Below are 24,106 nucleotides of genomic sequence, written 5' to 3' on the forward strand. Positions count from 1 at the left end.
AAATCTTGTTACATCCTGGCAATTGCAGTTTATCACTGCGGCACTAATCCCTTAAAATTAGTCATTAGCGGCTTAAGAACCATTTAGCTTTGGGCGCACACTAAGGAGCTGGGAGAAGCTGGGATCTGCCAGAACTAGAACTTTCTCTGGCCCAGATCCAGTGGCTGAGTGGGACCTGGGCCTATGCGCTCTCCCCACGCTGCTCCGTAGCTGTCAGTCTGGGGTGGCAACTGCTAATCCCTGGGCCAAACCTGGATGGAGTTACAGAAAACCCAAGGCCTTGAGACTGGCACCTGGAACCCCGGGCAGGATGCTCGTGTGAGGCTGTCCCTGGGGAAGTGGTCTTTGTGGCCTTTTAGCAGTGGGGCATCCACCCAATTCCAGATGCTGGGGGTGCATGGCAGGTGGCCCAGGCTCCGTCTGTCAGATCAGGCCAGGGACCTGACTCCTCAGGTGACACTGGCTTGGGACAGCTGGTGGAGCTCTGTAGCCACCAGGGTCTGAGGTTGTGCATTCACAGGGGTGTAGACATGAGCTGGGGTTGCCGGCTATGGGGACAGGAGTCTGGGATGGTAGAGTCCCCAGCACTGGGGTCCAGAGCTACAGGGTGTGTCCTCCAGATCCTGCCTGTAACTCCCGCTCCTGCTTAGGTTGGCCAGAGTCAGCTCTGGCCTTGGGACTCAGAACAGCACCTTAGGGGTCCTGCCTGGGTGGCTCCCCCAGTGCAGTGTACACACACACACCCCCAATGGCCTCACAGCCTGCTACTTGGGCCATGATTTTGCCTGAGGCTCTGACCTGGACATGTCTTCATGGCTGGTGGCCCTGACCTCAGAGGACTTCACCCAACAGGCGGGCCCTGGTGTGGGGCACCCTCCCTAGCTGTCCTGCTGCTGCCAGGCCCCACTCAGCAGCTGCAGGCAAGCCAGTGGTAGAGGGCTGACCCCATTCTGCCAGTCTCAGTCCAGGCCCACGACGCTGTTGGTGCTCTGGCACCCATGGTGGCTCTGGGCTCCTGAGTGGAGGGTGGGCGGCCACCCAGGAATGGGTCCATGGCCGCCTGGGCCACTATGAACACTGTTCTATCCTTCTGCCAGCACCAGGAACAGAGCGGAGTACACAGGAGAGGCACAGTGATCGTCCAAAGGAAAACTGAATGAATGAAACCACCCTGGTGTTGTCACCAGCCCAGCGGCAGGGGGCGGGGCTGTGGGAGGGACTCTCAGCCCCAGGCCCCTGGGTGCCGGGCTTGGGTGTGTCAGCGGGGCTGGCCCCTCCAGCCCTGGCCCTGCAGGACCCTGCCTGGGCCCCGTGGCCAAAGGGAAGGCTTGGAGCCAAGGTCACAGGTATTCCGCCAGCAAAGGGATGGGCCTGGCCAGAGCCCGAGTTTGCTGGAGGGCACAGTCACCAGCACACGGGAGGGTTGGAGGGGTCACCTGTGCATTCTTGGCTGTGGGGACCTCCACAGTTCAGGGGAGGCTTGGCTACCTTGGCTTGGGAGCCATCTGAATGCCTGCTATGTGACACAGCTTAACCCTCCTGGTGAGGAGACTGTCCTGCCCTGGAGGGAGAAGAGGCTCAGAGAGGGTGAGCAGCCTGCCTGAGGTCACACAGGAGCAGAGCTGGGACCAGGCTTGGGATCCACTCCAGGGCCAGGGCTCTCCACTGACAATGGCTGGGTCCTCACTGTCACACTGTCTCCTGCTTCCAGGTGTGGGGACCCCTCAGCACTTTTGTTCCCAGGTAAGGTGGGTGATTCTCCCCAGAATCTCCTGGCCTGGATGCTGGTCTTGGTGTTTGGGCCCTGGGCAGTGAGTGTGGTGGGCCACAGGCATCACGGTAAGGGGCCTGGCTGCCTGGGGCCATGCACACAGAGAGCAGGTGGAGGGAGCCAAGTGGAGAAGAAACTTTATTTCATGAGTTGAGGGTGTAGGGACGCACCAGCTCCCAGGGGACTGAGTCTGAGCAGCGCAGTGTGTGGGCGAGACAGTGGGGTGGGGGGACTGACCCCCGGGGGCTGAGTCCAGAGCAGGACAGGGGGCGAGGCCCTGGTGGTGGCCACTGTCCTCCCAGTCCCAGTTATGTGGTGTGGGGCTGGGTCAGCCAGGATGTGTGGGTGGGTTGGCAGGGCTGCCCTCCAGGGTGGCCCCACTGGCCTGGGGAAGGCGATCACACCACGCCGCTGCCTGCCTGGCCCTTGGCGGATTCTGGGACACTGAGGGCTGGGTCACAGGGGCAGCTAGGCGGCGGTCTGGTGGCTGAAGAGCTCAAGGGTGAGCGCGCTGAGGAAGGCCGGGATGCTGTCCTGACGCAGCAGGTGCAGCTCGATGAGCTCGGGCACCGAGCAGGAGAACTCCGTCTCCAGCAGCTGCATCTTGGAGCCAGAGGGTCCTGTGGCCTGCGGGTGAGAGACAGCAGGCGGTGAGCAAGGGGCTGGCAGCCTCGGTCCCCCTTCCTTTTCACACCCCCTCCAGCAAAGGCAGGGCAGGGAGCCACGGTGCCATCCAGGCGGGGAAGGGCCCCTTTGTCCTGTGCCTAGCGAGTGGGGCTCAGGTCACCAGGCAAGGAGCTGAAAGTCACAGCAGGCAGCCAGGCCTTGGGCTCCCGCAGATGCTGGAGCAGGCTCTGTGTCACCTGGGCGGGCAGCTGGCGGGAGGAGGTGGCCCTGGAGCCAGCAGACCAGGGAAAGGTGGTCCCTACCCAGTGCCCCACTGGGAACCCCGCCCCCTCCTGCCTTGGGGCTGTGCAGCTGCACCCACAGGACACTAGGGAAGCTGGGCTCCTGCGTTACTTCAGGAGAAGGAAACTGCCCCACGGGCCGTGTCTCTGCCCTGGACGTGGGATTTCTCTGCGGGGCGATGCAAACGCTCTAAGGAGCCGGTGGAGGAGGCTGCACACCGGACATACCAGATCCAGATGTACACCCTAGGGGAGGACGCAGGACACTGGTGCTCCTTCTCCCTGCCATGAGCGAGGGGGAGGTGGGGACCCCTGGGCCAGCGCCCTCCTGCATGCTAACCTGGCTACTGTCGAGGCCCCCTGGAGATCTCCAGCCGCCTGGCCTCGAATCACCCCTGCGCCCTCCGTGCGCCCCTCCCTGTGCGGGGGCCTTTGAGGTGCGTGGGCTCCCGGAGCTGCCACCTGTCTTGTTTGTTACCTGCACTTCCCTGTTTTCCCATTCGCGCCTCCGCCTGTTCCCACAGCCGCTGATGCATTTAGCCTTGTCATAGTTCAACACAAACCACTTTTTAAACAAAAATAAGAGAAACCACTCTGACCTTTTCCCAAGAAAATCCTTTCATTTCTGCCTTCTGCTCTCGACTCTGAATGTTTTCCCCTAAATGTCAGAGGGGGTGACTCTCGGCAGCTGTTGGGGAAGCTAGCGGCGGGGGAGCAGGTCAGGGAGAAGTCTCCAGGGTCCCCTCCAGAGGACTTGGGCTGCCCAGCCTGGCCCTGAGCACCGAGTCTCCCCTGGACCCTGTCCTGGGAGGTTGGGATCCCCACCTTCTCTGCTCAGAGCAGGCAGCTGTGACCACTGCATCTGTGCTGGCCAGGAGCAGCCCCCTACGACACAGAGGGGCCTTGAGGAGGACAGGAGCAGCAGGTGCTGCCCCTCATCTACACCCCAGAGAAGGGCAGATCCTGAAGTCAGCAAAGGCCAGTCCTGCCCGCCGGAGGAGCCTCTCGCCACCGCTGCCCTGGCCTCTCGGCCCACTCTCCCAACTCGGTTTCCCCCGGCATGCCCATCCCCTTCGCACTGGCAGGAGGCTGCCTCCTTGAGCAGATCTGCCTGGGCAGCAGCAGCCTCGGCCTTATCAGAATGTGCAGATTGAATTATGCCCTGCCGATCAATTTCGGCTCAGCCTCTGCCGTGTTCAAATACCACCCGGTCCCCAGGTGCCTTGTAAATCACCATAATTAGGGCTGTTCACTTAAAATTAGAGTGCAATTTTTTAAAAAGCAAATTGCCCAGTAAGACATGTTGGCTGTGGCTGGAAATATTTATGGGCTGCCTGCATGTGCCGTCTCTGGCTTCCTTGCCCCTCCGTTTGGGAGGGACTGGCAGCGTGGCTGGCGAGTGCCTGAGACAACTCAGGCCTAAGGAAGACACTCGGCTGCCTGGTGGGTGGCAGCCGCCATGCAAGCGCCAGACGTACTTGGTCTGGCCTCAGGCCTCCACCTCCATCTGACAGCAGAGCCGGGTGTGCCCCGAGGCCTCCCTCCGGGCCGGGAAGGCCAGGTGCAGGCAGGACCTTCACTGACAGGAAATGCAGGAGACAAGTGCCCCACAGTGCACAGGGTGCCCGTGGCCCAGGAGTTCACTGAGTGCTGGTTCGCCCCTCCACCCCAGGCCTGGCAGTGTCCCTCTCCTGGTGCACACAGCAGGCACTTCAGAAAGCATCTTTGACACCTGGGGTTCTGGGTAGAAACAGAACCAGTGCTAACAGAGACTTTGGGGAGCAGAGACAGACACTCTCTCCATGTCCCTTCTTGCCCCCACTAACTACAGTTGTGTGGCACAGAGGTGACAAAGGGCTGTCCATCGAGTGCAAGATCTCTTCTTCTAGGGCATCAGTGAAAGTTCCACAGATGAGAAATGCGGCAGGGGAGTGGCCAAGAGGTTAAGTGCTATGCAACATCTGTAACCCTGAATCCTGGCTCAAATAAGCAAAACTGAAATATAGTAAAATGGAAAACATTCAGGAAGTGTACATCCTACTATTTCAGATACCCGGGAGCTACTTTAATATTGCTTGCATGTGAGGGAGGTTTTGTGGTTAGGGTAGGAGAAATGTCCCCACTGCTTCTTGAAGTGGCTGACCACAGGGCTGGACAGCGAAATGCCACCAAGCTGGGGCTCATGGTCAGGAAGCACAGAGTGCTCAGGACAGAAGAGGCTGTGCTAAGAGGAGTCGTAAGAGAAAGACAGGAAAATAATACATCCTTTAAACCCAGGGAAATTAAACAGCCCACTTCTGAACAGTCTAAGGGCCAAGGAGGGCATCTCAAGGGAAATAAGACAGACAGAGAGTTGAATGGAAATTAAGATGCAACATCATGAAACTTGTCATTGCACACAAGGCAGTGCTTCCAGGGAAAGTGATAGACAGACCTAAATGCTCATGAGAAAGATCTCAGGTCCAGAGGTTCCTGTGCAGAGAAACTGGGAAGGCGAAGCAAACTCAGGGGACACAGAAGGAAGGGAATGGCACAGACAAAAAAAGCAGGAATGAACAAGATCCACAACATAAGTATCACTGAAGCCAAAAGCGGCTCCTGTGAGAAAGAGGACTAAAAATGCATAGAGCTGCAGCGAGACTCCCAGAGAAAGACAGAGATGCCCAAATCTAGAAGCAAAACAGGGAGGCCCACAGCAGACCTGAAGCTTCTAGAGGACCGCAGAGAAGTCCAACAACATCGTGTGTGCACAGGAGTCTGACAATCCAGAAGGATGGAGCCATGGGCTGGAAAACTGCAAACTGCCAACCCAGCCAGTATGAAACAGATGACCGGAACCATTAAAGAAACTAATGTATAAGTAAAAAGCTTCTCAAACAGACATCTCTTGGCCCAGCTGGTTTTACCCGAGAATTTCATTGAACTTTTAACTAAGAATTAATGACGATTTGTACAATCCATTTGAGAAAACAAGAGAACATATCCCCTGTCATTAATTGGGTGCTCAAACCAACACACGCACAGACAAATGCAGACCAGTATCTCACACCAGCTTAGATGCAAAAATCTCCAACAAGTATTAGCAAATCAAACCGAGCACTGCATAGAAAAGAATGCCACACCATGACCATGCAGAACTTATCTCTGGTATGCAAGGCTACTTCAGTATTTGAAGATCAATGTAACTACCACATCAACAAGACAAAGGAGAATAATTATGATTTCATTAATTAACACAGAAAATACATTTGACAAAACCAAATTAACTACTCATAACAAAAAGTCAGCAAAGCAGGAACCGAGGGGACTTCCTCAACTTGCCTCAAAGCACCCACAGGTAACCTAGAGCAGACAGCACACTTCACGGGGAGAGGCTGGCTACTTCCCCGAGATAGAAGTCAGGTGAGGGCTTGTCCTTGCCATTCATACTCCGCATGGTACTGATGTCCTAGCCAGGACATAAAGTGAGAAAGGGGAATAAAAGGCACACAGATTGGAAAGGAAGAACTGAGCGCACTTTACTTGCAAATGACATGACTGTCAATGTAAAGAATTCTACAGAGAAACTACAACCAATAATTAAGGTTGCAAGAAACAAGATTAATAAACACACTCCAAAATCGTATTTCTATAAGCAATAGTGGCTGGGGATTTAGCTCAGTGGTTCTCGTGCCTGCCTCAGAAGCCCAAGGTCCCGAGTTTGATCCCTGGTACCAATAAATAAATAAATAAATAAATAAAAATAAAAATAAAGCAGTAGTGAACAAGTGAAAAATAAAACAAGAGCAGTAGTATTTATAAAATTCTTAGTGTCTGTATGTTAAAAGTTATAAAATACCAATGGAAAAAATATTTAAAAACATACAATGTTCATGGACTGAAAAATCTTGGTGTGTTTTATACACACACACACACACACACACACACACACATAAATATGTTTTTTCAAAACTGACCTATAGGTTTGCTGTAACTCCTATCAAAATCTCAGCAAGGTTTTTGGTAGCCATCGATATGGCTATGCTACAATTTATTTGGAAAGAGAAGAGTCCTAGGACAGCCAGGCAAAGGAGGAGCAGGGATGGCCTTCCCAGAGTGAAGGTGCACTGTGGTTATAGCACAGTACAGCATAGTTGCTGTGTAGGACAGACATGGGCAGCAGTGCAGGACAGACCGACCAGGGGGATAGGTCAGGGGAATTAAGAGAGGGCCACACAAACATGCTTGGTGGGAAGTGTGACGGCAACTTCCTGAAGGGGGACAGTGTCTTCTAAAAATAGTACTGGAGCAGCTGGACAACCACAGTTAAATTTTTTTTAAAAACTAAAGTTCACACCTAATATTTAACTCAAAATACATCATGAACTTGAATGTATATACACCTTAAAAAAAGATAGTCTTCAGGAATTAGGATTAGGCAAAGATCTTAGACTTGATACAAAAAGCACCTTCTTGGTCCCCTTGCTGGTTCTGAGCCAAGGCAGGACCCAGACATGGGGTACAGGCCTCAGTGAGTGTCAGCCATGCCAGCCTACCAAGTGGCCCCTGCCCGTGGCCACATCCTCATGTCCCCATATGATACACTATGTGTGTACCACAAGCCCTCGGTCCTGAGACTTCAACATGGTATGTGGAACTCCAGCCCCAGCACTGGGCTGGAGGAGCAGCTGCCCATGTCTAGTGGTCTAGGTCCTTAAGACCCTGTGCTGAACATGGCAAGGCCCCTGGACACTGTGGCCTGGGCTCACTAGCAAGCTCTGAGTCTCTCTGGAAATGGCTGAGAAGGCTAAAGAAGGCAGGTTCCAGGGGCATCAGGCTCAGGGGAAGGTGCACGCACAGTGACAGCTGTAGGTGAGGACTGTCACACTGACTCCAGCCATGTGTGCAAGGGGAGTGGCCGACTTGTGGCCAGTCAGAGCTGCTACTGTGAAGCGAGCTGCTCCCAACCTGGTCCCCACCCCACTGCAGGGGGTGGGTCTTCTGCCACTGGGGCTGCTGTGGCCCAGGGAAAAGCTATACCCAACATAAAAGTGTCTGCTCTGTGAGAGGAGGGAGTGGGAGGGTCTCAGTAGCTGCTGCAAAGAGTGGTCTGGTCCACAGCAGGAGGCGGCTGGGGCAGGGGCTCAGGGGACATGGCGCTGGTGGGAGCAGTCCTGGGTGGCATCTGGCAAGGGACAAGGCAGATGGAAGCCGGAGATCCTTCTTCTTGCAACATCACAGAGAGGCCATGGCCTCTCAGGTCCCTGATCAATCCCACAGAGGTGGCCTTGCTGTGGCAGAGGCCAGAGGAGGGTCAGGGCACGTGGCTTGAGGCTGAGCTGAGGAAGGGATGAGAGTGTGACCCACTCTGAGTGTCCTCCTCTCCTGGCAGGGCCAGCACTGAGTGTGAGGACGCAACACGTGGAAAATGAGGGAGAAAGCCATGGGGTGGCTGGTGTAACCTCCCCAGAAGAAGCTTCCAGGCAGGGGATAAGAACTCTGGGGCCACTGGGCAGACGTAGCATTGTTTGGAAACTACAGGAGCCTGGTCAGGGCTGAGCCCTGGCTCTGTGTGTGCTTGATGGTGATCCTGTCTGTAAAAAGAAGCTGCTCAGGCTCAAGGGCTGTGGCACCCTAGGGCCTGTCCCTTCACGCTGTCTCAGCGCTGTCTGACCTCCCTGGTCCTGTCTCTCCGGGGGCGGGTGTGTAGCCCTTGGGGTCCTCTAGAACCCCCAGCCCTCTCCCCTGTCTTCTGCCTCAGGACCGGCCCATCCCCCTTGTCCAGGAGCACAGGAAGGTTAGGCAGAGCCATCAGGCTATTTCCAGTGGCTGCAGTCCTGCCTTGGCCCCAGGATGCACAGGATGATGGCCACATGAGCTGGGACACCTGTACAGTCCTGGGTGGACAGCCATCCTCTTCAGGAACTGCAGCCTGAGTGATCCCTCCTTCACACTGGTCCCCAGGACATGTGTCCCCAGTCCATGCTGGCTCACGGAGTCATGGCCTGCTCCCTAGGCCAGGGGCATGAGGCTCTGTGGGCAGAGTTGCGCCTCATTCGGGAGGATCCCTGGACTCCCAGTGCAACCAGGACCCTCGGCTCACACCGGGGTCCTCAGGGTGGGCGGCACAGCCAGCCTGTAGGAGGCCTCAGCAGACATTGTGTGCAAGGGGACATGCAAACGGACACGGCATTGGCATAGTCAGGAAGACTGCTGGCAGCACCCAGAATGTCTGGCAGGAAGCTCCAAGGGTGGAAGCAGCCAAAGGCCTGACATACATGGAGAGAATGGCTACTCAGTGCCACATGGGACTGAACCAGGGAACCTGCCAAGCGTGGCCTGGGCGATTATGCCTCTACCAGGAGAACTTGTCACCAGCTGGGTGACCTTTCCCTCAGGAGCTGGCCACAGGTGGATCTCAAACCCACAAGTGCCATTCCTGCCTCCCTCACTCCACTCCAGAGCCGCTGGCACCGCTCCTGCAGGAGGAATGGAGGGGAGAGCATGGGGCCGGCAGCCAGGGCCTGCTGGCCATCTCTGGATAGTTTTCTTGTCAAGGAGGTCCCCAGTGGGCAGGGTGAGTTAGAGAAGGTGCAAAGTGCAGTGGAGGAGGGACAGACTGGGTCCTGAGGGTCCCCGAGTTCAGGGGGAGGGCCACAGAAGCACTCCCAGGGCCTGGCCTCCCCACCGCAGGTACAGGGTCCCTCTGCCCTCCTCGACACAGGCTGAACAACACAAGTCCCTGCAGCTCCTGTGCTCAGTGAGGAGTGAGCAGGACACGTGGGCAGCCTCTGTTCCACTTGGCTCCTGCCTCGACAGGACAGGCAATTTCTGGCGATCGCCTCTTGAAGAGTTACCACGCCTGGGCCAATGGCTCCACCTGACACAAGAAGCAGCCGATGCCGCCAGGGCAGGGACCAGGACTTGGGAGGAGTGGGGTCCAACCTGGCTGTCCCTCTTATTTGCACTTTGACCCTGGGTACAGCACTTGCTGTCCCTGAGCTGCAGTTTCCTGGCTGGAGGATGGGGACAAGCGCCTGCTGCTCTGCCCTGGAGGCTGAACTCTGATGATACAACTCACATCCAGTGGGCCAGCTCCCGGCCAAGGTGGGCAACAGGGTGATTTGCTCCCCCCCAAAACAGCCAAAGAATGAGACACGAGGTACGAAACAATGGTTTTCAAATCACTGGACCTGAGGGGACAAAGAGCAGAGTCCAGTGGATTGAGGGGGCAGGCTGAGGCTGGGTGACCTGAGGCTCAGAGCTGAGTCCTGTGAGGGGCAGAAGTGCAGAGGAGCATGCGGAGTATCCTTGAGAGGAAGCTCCCTGCCGGCAGGAGAAAGGACGAGAGAAGCATCCACAAAGCAGCACTGATGCTCACTCTGGGTGGACAGTGCCTGTCGCTGCTGGCCACACAGAAACCTGGCAGGTCATGGGGGGTCATGTGGACACTAAGAAGGCCTCAACTTGGTTGTCATGGCTGTGTCTAGACATCCCCTCAAAGCCTCATGTGGTCACAGATGGGGCTTTCCAGAGGTGGCTGGATCTAGAATGTGTGATGCTAGGATCAAGGGTGTGTGATTATTAATTAGTCCACTGATGGTTTGGTGTAGTTCTGGGAGTGAATAATGGAAAGGCCCACCCTGGGGTGAGTGCGGTCCTAAGGGCGGGTAGCCTGGATAAAATATAAGGGACAGAAAGGGGGCTGTTGTGGCCACTTGGTGCTTGCTACTTCACTGCTGGTTGCCTTCTGCCTGGCATGAACTGTCTCTCCCCTGTGATGCCCCTCTGCCATGCCAATCTGCCTTGGAGCTAGCTAATTATGGACGGAAAGATCTACAAACTGTGAACCAAATAAACCTTTTCTCTTTTAGATTCGGGTGTTGGGTTCTCAGCAATGAGAAAAGTAAGTAAGACATTGGTCATAGGCCAATGAGCCTTACATACCACCCTGGTCATGTCCGCTGCTTCCAGATGGCTTCCCTGCATCTCTGAGCTGGCTAGGATACAAAATTCCCCACAGGGCTGGGGATTTAGCTCAGTGGTTCCACTGTCTGCCTTTCAAGTGCAAGGTCCTGAGTTCAATCCTCCATACCAAAAAGAAAAGGCCGGGGATCTAGCTCAGTGGTGCCATCACCTGCCTCACAAGAGGAAGGTCCCGAGTTCAATTTCCAGTACCAAGAAAAAAAAAAAGCCCCACGGCACACAGGTGGAGGCCACAATGCCCATCAGCACCATCACTGCCAGGTGCTGCAGAGTCAGCAAAATCCAAGCCACAGTGGAGATGAAAGGTGGCCAAGTGCAATCCGCTCAGAGCTGGTGTCAGAATCACGGACGGTACTAAGTCCTATCCTTGCATCCCATGTGTCCAAACAGCTAAGGAGAGACATAAAGATACCAAAAAAGAAGCAAAGTGACCTAAAGATGAAAATGACAACATATGAGGGGAGGAAAGGCAGGTGGGGTCGAGGCAGGTCAGAGGCTGCAGGAAGAGGTCAGTGGCCGCATGAGACGCATGAGAGAAGTCAGCCGAAACAAGACAGAAGGAAGAGCACATCAGTGAGCGGTGGGATTGTGGCATACGGCCTATGACACGGTCCCTGAAGTCTCCAAGGGCAAGGCCACAGATGGGGTGTGGTGGGTGTCATTTCTGAACCAGCTCCCAATGACCTGCCTCCAAGCGCCATCCTGTCAGTCCTCCCCCTTCGCTGTGACCTGCTTCTGATGACAAACGTGGTCAAGTTCTGGGAACACTCTTGTCTCGCCCCCATTCCAGTTCTCAGAAGCTGCTAGACCGTGTGCTGCCATGAGTCACGGTACCACAGGAGGCCTCGCCACCCGCCAGGCGGAGCTGCGGCTGTCATCCCAACAGCCCATGCAGAGGGGACCCTGTGACAGCCACATGCGAGCGGCCGGAGCCTGCCCTCCATGTAGAGACCAGGGCAATGGCAAGACATGTGCTCAGGGGCCTTGGTGTGATCAGTTACCAAGGATCTGCAACCAGTATAGGGAGGGGGAAAACAAGCCCAGGCCTCCGAAGTGTGGAGACAAGTACCATAAAACTCTGAGCAGGCCAGCGAACCCCAAACAGAAAATAAGTGAAGAAAACGGCGCCCAAACCAAGTTGCTCACAACCAGGAATAAAGACAAAGTCTTAAAAGCAGTCAGGGGAAGAAAGAGAAGCCTTCTCCTTCAGAAGAGAGGGTCACCTCTGTGGGAGGACAGGGCATGGAAGACAGGGACAACTTCTCTACAGACGAGCCAAGATAAGGATGGCAGCAGATCTCTCACCAAAAACAATGAAAGTAAGGACAGAGTGCAACAGTAGCTGTGAAGAACTGAGGAAAACCCAGTCGATTCAGAGCTCTACACCAGTGAAAGTATCTTGCAAAAAATACAGACATCCCCAGACACACGGGGTGAGAGCTCAGCACCTGCAGGCTGGTGCTGCAGGGCCGGCTGGAGGAGGGAAGTCCTCAGAGAGAAGGAAACTCGGGTGGGAACTGGGGCTGACGCAGAGGGCTGGGAGCACCTCTCCTCCAACAGAGACCAGGTTGAGAAGGAGGAAGTTGCAGATCCAGATGCATCACACTGAACTGTTATTTAAGTGTCTTTAAAAGTGGCCATTCAAGTAGACATAGTAACAATGTATCAGGAGCCTACAATGTGTACAGAAGTAAAATGTGTAACAAGAAGACTAGAGCAGGAAGGAGAAAAGGAGAAAGGGATGTTACAGCATTTCAAAATTGACTGTGATAACTTAAAGATATACATTGTAATCCTAAAATAATCTGCAAAATAGCAAGATAAGGAAATGTAGTTAGGAAGTCAAAAAAGGAGATACATGAGGTGATTAGAAATGTCCAATTAATATTCAAGGCAGAAAAAGAAGGGGGAAGAGAGGGAAAGAGGAACAAAGAACAAACAGGACAAATAGAAAGTAAGATGCTGCACTTAAAGTGGTGACCAACTTAAATGGAACTGGTCTAAGGACCCCAAGAAAAAGGCAGAGATTGTCAGACTAGATATGAATGCAATAAGCTGCTTATAAGAAACACATTTTAAAGACACAAGTAGATTAAAAGTAAAAGGATAAAAAACATATCCCGTGGTAACGGAAAGCCAAAAGCTGTACTGGCTTTGCTAATATCAGACATAGTAGATTTTGGAGCAAAGAACATTAGGAGAGATATAGACAAATCCACGTAGTCAGAGACATCAATACTCCTTCTCAATAGCTGAAGACAGGAAGACAGAAAATTGGCAAGGATGCAGAAGATCTGACAACTCTTTCAAAAAAATGTCACCTCATTGTCATTAGTAGCACATTCTCACAGAATGCACATTCTCTTTAAGAATACACAGAACATTCACCAGACCAGATGATGATGTTCTGCACCTTCAGACACAGTTTAAGGCTGTGCAAGGTGACCCACACCTGTAAACTCTGCACTCTGGGAGGCTGAGGCAGGAGGATCACAAGTTTGAGCCCAGCCTGGGCAACTTAGTCAGACTTTTTCTCAAACGAGTTCAATAAATTTAAAGATTTACATCACTCAAAGTATGTTGGACCACAATGGAATTATACTACAATTACTGAAAATCTGGGAATCTTGAAAATATTTGGAAACTAAATAACTTATTTTTAAATAACCTATGGGTCAAAGAAGACATCAAAAAGAACATTAATAAGCAATTTAAACTGAAAGAGGGCAAAAACAAAATGCCAGAGTTTGCATGCAGAGCATGTGACTAAAGCAGAAATTAAGAAGAAATTCATGACATCAAATGTCTATGTTAGAAAAGAAAAGAGGTCTCAAATCAGTGACTTCAGTTGCCACCTCAGAAACTAAACAAAGGAAAAAAAAAAGACATTAAACAAAGAAGACAGGGGAGATCCAGATATAGGCAGGAGAAAGAAAATAAAGAACAAAGTAGAAATTGGTAAAATAGGCAATAGAAAAGCAGCAGAAAAATAGAAAAGTTGTTTCTTTTAGAAGTTTAGTATAATGGGCAAAACTCTGGCCAAAGTGATCAGGAATGAAAGAGAGAAGTCACAAATTCTCAACATCAGGGTGAGGAAGGCAGCAGAAAGGTAATTCTCAGATGTTAAAGGAACATTATGAAATGCGGACCAATAAATTTGACACTTTAGATCACAATGGACAAATACTTTGAAAGACACAAACTACTGCTAAAGAAAATGAGCCCAAACAGCTGCACGTGCATTCAAGAAGTGGAATGTGTGGTCGAGACTTTGTCATGAAGAAAGCTTCAAGGCCAGCTGGCTTTCCTGGTGAAAGCTGTCCCACACTGAAGGAGGAAGCAGTACCAATCCCACACATACTCTTTCAGAAAACTGGAGAAGAGGAGGAACGCTTCCCATCCCATCCTGTGAGAACAGCACTGCTATGATACCCAAACCAGAAGACCTTACAAAAGAAAAAACCAACCAACCAACCAACCAAAAAACTGCGAACAATAATCCTCAGGAATATGCAAACATCCTAAACAAAATGATCAGTAACTCATGTCTGGTAACAGAAAGGATTATAATCATGACCATGTGGGGTTTACCCAAGAACACAAGCTTGGCTGACCCCTAGAAATTCAAGTAATTCAATATATTAAAGTACAAAGGAGAAACCATATGGTAACCCACTAGTGCAGAACAAGCATAGGACCAGACCCAGCATGCATTTCTAAAAAAGGACCGTGTTAAACTAGGATTAGATGAGAACCTCCCAGCCTGCGCTCCCAAAGGAAGTCAGTGAATGATGCAAAGCAGACACCACCCTCTGTTACTAGGAGTGAGTGCTTCTCCTTCAGATTCAAAATAAGACAAACAGCAGGACAGGGTGATGCAGCCTATTATCCTATTACTCTGGGAGGCTGAGGCAGGGAGGATCAAAAGTTCAAATCCCAGCCTGGGAAACTGAAGAACTTAGTGAAACCCTGTCTCAAATGAAAAAGGTCTGGGGAAGTAGCTCAGTGCAAAAGCCCTGTGTTCTAGCCCCACTACTGCCAAAAGGAGAAAGAAAGAGAAAGAAAGGAAGAAAGAAAGAAAAGAAAAGAAAAGAAGATAAGGATATCTACTGTCACCATGTCTATCCAACAGTGTTCTGGAGGTTCTCACCAGTGATAGGAAGAGAAAGAAGTCAAAAGCATCCAAGAGAGGCAGGAATACTCCTGCCTGGACTCACAGACATCGTGGTCTATGTGGAAGGCCCAATTAAATACACTAGGAAGCTACCGGGCCTAAAGCGTGAATTTAGCAAGGTTATAAAATACAAAGGCCAATCATACTTATACTGTATCAACAAACAGAAGTTAGAAACAAAAAACAATGCCCTTTACCATCATATCAAACTATGAAAAAATAAGGAATAAACCCAAAAATATGTGAGATACCTGCACACTGAAACCCAGAAGGCACGGCTGAGAGGAGGCGACCACAGGCAGGGGACGCATTGTCCTCCCCAACAGGATCTGTAGTCGGTGTAACTGTCATCAAAATCCTAGCAGGTGTTTTTTGTAGAAATTGAAAAGCTGAGTCTATAGTTAATACAGAAACTCAAGGAACCTAAAATCTCCAAAAGAAAACTCTGAAAAAGAACCAAGCTGGAGGCGAACACCACCTGATTTTATGACAACGATGAAGATGACATGGCACAGGTTCAAAGACAGACAGACAAACAGATCTGCAGACAGTGATGGATAGGCCAGATGCAGGTTTGCACACTGACAGTCAGCAGGTCTGTGGCCAAGAACAAAGGTGATTTGTGACCAAGTACAAAGACAGGTTGGGCTTCATGACCACGGATGCTGGCACCATGGGACATCCATGCCTTATACAGAAGCAGGCCCTGTTTCCAGCGGCATCACACACAACACTGGTTGGAAACTGGACGTGACAATGCACTGGAAAACTAAAACTTCTGGAAGAAAAAAATGGAGAAAGTTTTTGTGACCTTGGGTCAGATGAAGATTTCTTAGAAATGATACCAAAAGCACTCTCAATAAAAGACTGAAAAATTAGAACATTTAACTCATCTTCTCATCAAAAGTGTACAAGGGGGCCAGGGATTTAGCTCAGTGGCGTTGCTGCCTGCCTCATAAGCGCAAGGTCCTGAGTTTGAGTACCGGTACCCCGCCGCGCCCCCCCCCCCAAAGTGTACAAGGTTGATTTACCACTAGAAACTCACAAAATAATTCAATATACTGACAGTAAAAGAGAAAAATCATATGATCATCTCAGTAAGTATGGAAAAAGCATGTGACCAAACCTAAGGTGTATTTCGCAAGCCAGAGACTAGGAGAAAATACAGCAATGTACATATCTGAATAGGGTTTATGTCGAGGATATACATAACTCTAAAAATATAACATTAAAAAATACAACCCAATAAAATTATGAGTAAAAGATCTGATCAGACGCTGCACCAACAAATGGCAAACAAGCACATGAGTAGGTAGAGGGTTATCATCTGGAAATGACCAAGTGCCCATCAGCACCCAGGTGGCTAAGCAAACTCTGGCACCCAAGGGACCACTACTCAGTCCCAGCAGGAATGAGCTCTCAACACCCAGGACAGCTGGGTAGACCTCACAGCAATCAGCGGAGTGGGAGAAGACAGATAGACAGATGCCACTCACAGACATGCTGGAATGCGTTTCCCAGGGTACAATGACAGGCACAGGACGATCTCAGTGGCTGCCTGGAGACAAGGTGGCCTGTTCGAAGGGGCAAGAGGGGACCACCAAGGGTCCAGGGATCTCTTGGGGGGTACTGGGATATTTGCTATCTCCATGGTGCCAGCTGCATAGGTGTACACAAACAGGATGTGGAAAGGCATCTGTAAAGCCGGAGACAGGAGAAATGCCATGGCAGGAAGTGTGGCCTCTTTCACTAACAGGAGGCAGGGTGGTGCTTGGGAGGTCTGGCTGTCATGGGCAGACACAGGGGGCCTGCTCCATTCCCTGTGGTCCACTTGACATAGTGGCTCCCTCTTGGACACCCGGGCTTCTCCAGACAAAACTGGACGGGAAGTGCATTCCTCACCCTTCGGGACCATGGTCCCTCAAGGATGGCACCATGGCTCCCCACCCAGAAAAATGCACAAAGCCCACTTGAAGTCTGTGTTTGAATATCATGAGGGTCACCATCAGCTGTCACCACCTCACACCTGCCCTGGGGAGGACTGGACCCCTCGTCTCTGCTGAGCAAAGGTGAAATGGTACTGCTGCTGGGGGAGATGGAGAGCACTTCCTCAAAAGCCAACCTAAATTACCATATAACCCTGCAAGTCCATTTCTGGGCTTCTACTCGAGAAACACAAACATCCATTCACCCTGAACCTGACATGTGAACGTCACAACGCACTACTCATGAGAGCCAAAACTTGAAGCCACTTAAATGCTGATCAGAGATGAGTGGACAAATAACACACGCTCCATCCGCACAGTGGAAGGGTATCTGTTAATAGAAAATGAAGTGCTGCAGTGTGGGTGAAACTGGCAAACACAAGGTTCAGTGAAGGCAGAAAACCATAAGCTGGACATAGAAGGGAGATCCATGGACAGCGCACAGGGAGAGGTGACCCAGGACTGGGACAGAGGGGACGTAGGGGAAGAATAGTGTGCAGACTTCCTTCTGGGGCAATGAGAGTCGTGGCCAGTGCCAAACTCTGGGAATTACATCACAATGATACTGCTTAATAGTAAAGCCGAAGTTGGGTATGGTGGTGCTGGTAATCCTAGCATTCTGGGAGGCTGAGGCAGGAAGATTACAAATTCAAGCTCAGTGTGTGTAACTTGGCAACTCAGCAAGACCCTGTCTCAAAAAATTAAAAAAGGGCTGGGGATGTAGCTCTGGGTGAAGGCCCTGGGCTCTATCCCAAGTTCCACACATACACATAAAAAGGTCAAACTCTGACCACAGCATATTGGTCCCGTCATTCCCTTTCCTTGCAAGGTGGTGGTGGCACCGGAAGGTAAGGCCTTCTGGACCCAGGCCTGGGGGTACAGCCACCCACCAAAAGCAGGCTGATGAAGGAACTGCACACCCCAGACACAGGACAAGTCTTGTCTATACTTACGGCTGCGCCCTTCCTGGGACCTGTGACCTGTCACTTGGTCGCCTGCAGTGGAGGCCATACTGGGGTCAGGTGGCCAGTAGCCACAGGTCATCCAGTCTACGCCCTTCCCTGTGATGGGGACCCCAAGGCCCCCAGAGGCCAGGGCAGCAGGATCTTCTGCTGTGGATAGGGCAGGCAGGAAGGGGTCTCCTCCCTCTTCTGGCCCCAAGCCGTCCCTTCCGTCCACTGCATCTCAGGTCCCACACTGGGACAAGGCAGCCAGCCCTGATCTCTGTCCAGAGGACACAAACAGAGAGCCAGGAGCCAGCCAAAGGCAAAGTGGCTTTGGGGCCAGGTAGTGCCCGTGTTTGCAGAGCAGCATGGGACAGGGACACGGGCATCTCTGCAGAGGTCTCTTGCAGGCCAGTGGCTGGTGGGAGCAGGCCCCCATGGGGGGGGCTGTGCTTCACAGTGGCATGTGTTTCTCCAGGGGTCCTGGTGGGACCTGAATGACACCCTGGCTGCCATCTGCTGCAGGAGTAGGCCCCTGCTGCCGCCAACCGGCACATTTTACTGGTTCTGGGTCAAAAATATCCCTGTGAATGACATGACTTTCAGAGGTGAATCCCGCAGTCCCTGATGGAGGGCAGAGTATGTTCTCCTCCCTTTGGTTCTCACTCGCCTGAAATGGCTGTGTCTGGCACTGGTGGAGCAGCCAGTGGGCCACGTAGCTCCTCAGAAAGACAGAGAAGACGAAGAGTTATTTGTGGCCCACTAGTGTGGGTATGGGAGTCAGTTGCTTTGTACTGATTAAGAGTCACCAGGAGCTTCTGCCCTTACGTCTCATGTGGATGGGGGACAGCCTCCCCTGTTCACGGGGGCCTCCCCTGTCCTGGGGTGGGGGGCTGGCAGGAAAGGACACTGGAAGATGAAGGCAGTGTCTCTATGACCTGACACAGGATCCCCCTTCTTCCAGAGCCTTCCAGGCCAGCTGCTTTGATGCCTGTTTAGTTTCTGTCCAGTTCCTGGCTGGGGTCAAGTGAGGCAAATCCAGTGGCCATGCTCAGTGGTGGCTCCTGCTATTCCTGTGGGCTTCCCGAGGAGGGGTCCAGAAGAGGTGAGGCTGCTGGGAGGCCCTCGAGTTTAGAGGCCACTTGACTCCCGGAAGCTGCTTTACCGCATCCCAAGTCCTCGCGGCACATGGGATCAGGAGGGGATGAAGGGGCTGCTGGGGTTCTGAAGCCACTGACCTCGTCCATGCCTGTCCCAAGGGGGCACTGTGGACTCTGGGCCTCACTCAGTGGTCTCACCTGTGGCTGGGACGGTCCCACCATCATTCTGGGCAGGTGACTCTGCCGAGTATCCCCTTTCTGGTCAGAATCCCTTCTTGGGTGGGCATCCCTGTGATCCCGTCACCTTGCGTGTCTGCCTTGACCCAGGGGGACAGGTCACTCATGGCCTGGCATTGGTATCATCTGTAAATTGCCTGTTTTTCATCTCTGGCAGGGCTGAGAATCTGATCATGAAAGGGAGTTTTCTTTCCTCTTTTTTAATTAGTACTTGGTAACACTGCCAAGCTGTGAGTTTATGGCTTTGTAGATCTTGTGTTTTTGACACTAATTACTCACAAAGGTTTCTTAAGCTGCATCTCAACTCTGCAACTATGGTGCTGGTAATTAAGGAGGAGCAAAAGTGGGAGCAGACTCCATGTTTCACGCATGGCCCTTCCTGCCTGGTTCCCAGCTTCTGAAGGGCTAGAGCCCCAGGAGCCCCAGCCACCCCACCAGGGCTCCAGCTTCCAGGGCTCAGTGGTGGGCTGCCACAGCTTGCTTTGTTTTTGGCTCAGGGTCTCCACAGCACATTCCAGATGAGAAAGGTCGAGAGCAGTTCATGCAGGACATTCCATGGCACTGGGTGCCTGCTGCCTGCCCACCCCAGCCTGACCCATTGCCTGCTGAGCACCTTCTGGAGCCACTGGAAGGAGCCACATCCTCTGCTCAGGTTAGATGCACCCATCCTCTTCAGGCAGTGTGCTGTGTGAGCTTCTATGTGGCCCCTGGCTGATATTCCTGAAGCATCTGTGACTGCCCTCTCCACTGCTCATCGGCTCTCAGGACCCTGGTGGGCTGTCTTGGGGGCAGGGCCTCTGTACTAAATGGCCCCGTGTGGGGCTCTTGTCTGTGTTCCCCCCTGTGGCATGGCACACAGACTGACCCAAGCTTTCCACCTTGGGTCGGGGACAAAGACTTTGAGTAAAGCACAAGCCACAGGCTCCGGCAAAGCCTGCACAGGATGGATTAAAACACACACACACACACACACACACACACACACACACTAAAAAAAAAAATCTAGACCCTGGGCTTTCCAAGTGTGTGGAGCCTTCAGGGATCCTCCCAGTGGGCAAGGGCCAGTGAAGGATATGGCTATTTTCTATCACAACCACATGAATTTTTAGTGACACAACTTTGAGATCTGTGCAATGGGGGTCTGGATACTTCTAGACAGTCACACTCCCCATAAAGCCACTGGCTCTGCTCTGGGCCTTGCAAGGTGATACTTTTTGGTCTCTGTCCTCCTGGGCCTTAGAGGTTCTTGGGCAACACATCGACTCAAGAGTAGCCTCTTCCTCTTCCTGTTAGAAGACTTGGGCAAAACCAGCTCAAGCGACTGCCCAGTGCTACTATGCCACAGAGCCTGAGGATGGCCGGAAGCAGGAGCCTGGGGGAAGGGCACAGGTGAGCGCGACACTGCAGCCACTGGCACCTTGCCGAACACCCAGAGCCTGTGAGTGGGAAGACGCTATCAGCTGGTCACCTCTGACTGCTGGGGCTCCCTTCAATACAATTGGTTAGTCACAGTTTAATGTTCTTTATTGCAGACTATTTTGAGGTGCAATTAAAACATCTCATTGCCAAATTTCCATGGTTCCTACTGGGAGTTTTTTTTTTCTTCCCGATATGAAGGAGTCAAAAACAAAGATTGGGGAGGAGACCTGGCCCAAGCCTCATATCTGAAATGGCAGGCTTTGTCCCAGCCCCGTCTTCCTGGAGAGAGCTGAGGAGGCCATGGCAGGGAGAGGGCCAGGACTAGCACAGGGGCGGCCATGTCATCCCCCACCTGAGGACACAGCCTCATGTCACTGAGATGTACACTGATTCCCACTGACCTCAGTGAGGCTGAAACCACTGTCAGCTGTCAGTCTCCCAATTTCTGCAGTTTTAGCCATAGCTGTTCAACAGCTACAGGCAGAGAGGGGACGTATGGGAAGTGTGGCTGAGCCCATGCTGGGACTGAGCCGGACACTGATGGGAATAGGTGTTGGAAGAGCGGACAGCAGAGCTGCTGCTGGAATGTATGTGCACATCAGTGCAATTTCACTACGATTAAAAGGCAATTTTCAAAAAGCCAGCAATTTTGCCTGCATCTTGGCAGGTTCAGAGCCTCTTTCGGGGCTGACCCTGCTTAATTCACATCCTGTGTGAGCTGCACAGATCATGGCAGCCAGGCTCCGAGGGGCTAGTACACCTGCTTTTCCATGTCCTGTCTTTCCTTCCGTGGCCGACACAGAGTGTTCCAGTAGGTGCTCCTGCAGGGCAGGACAAGAAGCAACTGCCAGATGGTTAGGACGGGGACCCTGAGGCAGGAGAGGTGGACCCGGCCAGACCCTGCCCCACCTACTGAGCATCCACAGGGCCCAGAGGAGGGCAAGGACAGGTGTTCATGAGGCTGCCATGTGGGGACTCCTGGTCCCACCAACTATCTCAGTGCTTCTGGAGGGAGGCTGGGAGCATAGGCCTGAGCTCAGATGGGCAGCTGAATCTTTGCTATGTGCTGTGAGGATGTCACCTCACCTCCACCCTCATCTTCCTCAGCACACAGGGCAAGAGAACCTGCCCCCGAGACTCCTGCAGGACTACAGCAATGAGACGTGGCCAGGCAGGCAGAGGCAGGGAGCTGTGGTTACTGTGCTGCCAGAATGTGAGCCGCTGGATACCAGAGGGCAGGGATGTCCAGGCCTCAAACTGCCTCGAGGCCTGTGGGTTGTGGGAGACCCCACTGCACACAAGCCTCACCACTGGGAGCAAGCAGGGAAGGGGCCTTCTCTCCCCACGCAGGGAGCCCTCCTGGCCAAGGCTAGCCCCTTAAAGCTAAGGCCCAGCATGCCAAATTGGGGTATGAGGCCTGGTCTTTCAGCTTCTCCACAGCTGCTTTGACGCTGAGGCAGAGCCTCATGCTCCAATCACAGATGGATGGTGCACAGAATGCTAATGCAGGAGAGGCTGTGGCTCTGACCTTGGCTGGTTACTCGGCCCTCAATGGCTCAGAACTAGACAATTGAAAGGAGCCCGCTGCTCAGAGATGGACGTGCTCCAGTGCCTCTGGCTCTCTGTCCTTATGTTCTTGGGTGTTGAGAAACAGGAAATGATCCCAGGCACTTTGTTCACCCTCGCTGCACAAGAAGACAGCCTCCCAGCCACTGGGCCTGGCTCTCAGCAATGGCTGGGGCACTCCAGGATGGGCCCCACCACCAAAGGACGTACATGTGCTCAGGGCTACTGAGGAAGTGATGGTGCATGGACGGACTAGGCTGTGGTGTCTGGCATGGCCCATCCTCTCCAGACCAGAGGGATCCTGCACTCTTACCCTAGGGGGCTCACACCCACTCCAAAGGCTGCCACCCTGGGCACTGTTGGTGACATCCCTGTGAGTCTCACAGCCACCCCTCCCTCAACTCTACAGAGACATACAACACTCCAGTTGGGTCAGGGGCTGAAGGGCATCTGCCCTTCAGCTCTAGTGTGGGCTCAGGAGGCCATAAAACTACCAGGGTGGGCAACTTGGGACCAGGACGCTGTTGCCTGGTTCTGGGGGTTCATCAGAACCAGGGGCTGTTCCCCAACTAGAGCCAGAGGAAAAAGAGGGTGACCATGCTCTACCCAGACTGCATGCTGGGACCCCAGCTCAGGCATCTGCAGGTCAAGGAGGGGCCGCTCTGCCCCACCCCACGGGAGCCCAAGAGAAGTGCTTCATTCTTGCAAAAGGATTTGACTGATGCAATTTGCTTGTACAAGATGTGTGAAGTGCATTTCCATTCCATCAGCACCCTCAGCCTGCACGGAGCTGCTATTTGCTTTCTTCAGACCTATTTCATGTGGCTCAAATTATATTATGGGATTTTCTTCATTTTGCAATAGGAGATTTCATGTCCTGCTGATAGCACTGCATTTTCATTGACTACATTCATTTAAAAAAGAAAATTCATAACATATTCTGCAGTTGATTTGCACCTTGGCCCAAAGAATAGAATACTAATCATCTCCTCACATCTGGCAGGTATCTTCTTGTGATTTAATTTTAGAAATGATTTTTAAAAAAATGAACTCCAACATTCCTATCTGTCCTGGGAAAGGGAAATTGGTCTCCTGGTTCAGGGTGTTTGAAGACCATACATCTTTTCCAACTTCAGTTTGTTGTTTTCTATTTAGTAAGCACTTGTTTTCTTTCCAGATGCATCAAAGTACGCAGAAACAGCAGGGCTGTCTGACTCACTTGGCAGCAGATCAGCTCAGGGTGATCCAGCCCCGATGGGTTTGGAGGCTGCAGAGAGCCCAACACCGTCTATCCCCGGGTCTGTTTTCACAAAGAGGCAGGTGCTGGCGAAGCTCCCTGAGAGGGTCTTCTGGATACCCCAAATCCTGATTTGCCCTCGGAATCCTCCAGCAGCTGTATTGACCCATCTCCCCAAACCACTGGATGGCACACAGTGCTGCAGGCATCTCCATGTTTAGGCCCTGGCCCCCAGGAACCTCTGAGGGTAGGCAAGGGACAGCAGGGACCAGCTGCATTGCTTCTGTGTCCCTGGTGCCCAACTGACGCTGCTCATGTGGACGAAGCCTGTGCTCCCACACCCAGGCCTGAGGACTGAGCTTGCACTGTGTGGTCTTGGGCTGTGTGGTGTGGCCTGTGTGGTGTGCTGGTCATGCCTGGCTGGGGGTGGCAGGTCCCTGGGACTGGCCGTGTCTTCCCATCTCCTGCTGCTGCGCTGGTTGGTGTCACCAGGGTCAAGCATTTCACTGACACGAGATGTTCCTAGGCCTGACCACACTGGTTTTGCAGTCAACTGTGGGGCTCATGTGGGGGCAGCTGCTCATAGAGAGAGGCCAAGAGTCCATCTGGGGGATGGTTGGCAGTGACAGACTGCACAGGAACCACTGACAGGCTGGACGTTCTGCACTCAAATGAAGCATCATCCTCATGACCAGGCCGGCAGGTTACTCTATCTTGGGTTCCTTCCCTGGACATCACTCATGCCTGTTGTAGCTGAGCACATGTTAGAGGATTTATCAAACACTGATTAGCAAGTGGTT

At 52.6% G+C, this 24,106-nt stretch overlaps 1 protein-coding gene across 4 annotated transcripts in view; it reads right to left on the reverse strand.

Annotated features, from left to right (window-relative positions):
• Window positions 1–1,891: 1,891 nt before the first annotated feature.
• The window catches only part of Mad1l1 (mitotic arrest deficient 1 like 1), a 348,970-nt gene continuing 326,755 nt past the window's right edge, over window positions 1,892–24,106 (reverse strand). For all 4 annotated transcript variants that reach the window (XM_013070590.3, XM_021254641.2, XM_004840361.4 and 1 more), the window contains one exon: window positions 1,892–2,398. In XM_013070590.3, coding sequence (XP_012926044.2) covers window positions 2,240–2,398 — 159 coding nt within the window. In that variant the 3' untranslated portion in view covers window positions 1,892–2,239. The remainder of the gene's footprint in view (window positions 2,399–24,106) is intronic.

This window comes from Heterocephalus glaber, unplaced genomic scaffold (assembly GCF_053883595.1).
Source record: "Heterocephalus glaber isolate CG9 unplaced genomic scaffold, H.glaber_assembly_v1.0 deba00001610, whole genome shotgun sequence".
NCBI classification, from domain to species: Eukaryota; Metazoa; Chordata; class Mammalia; order Rodentia; family Bathyergidae; genus Heterocephalus; species Heterocephalus glaber.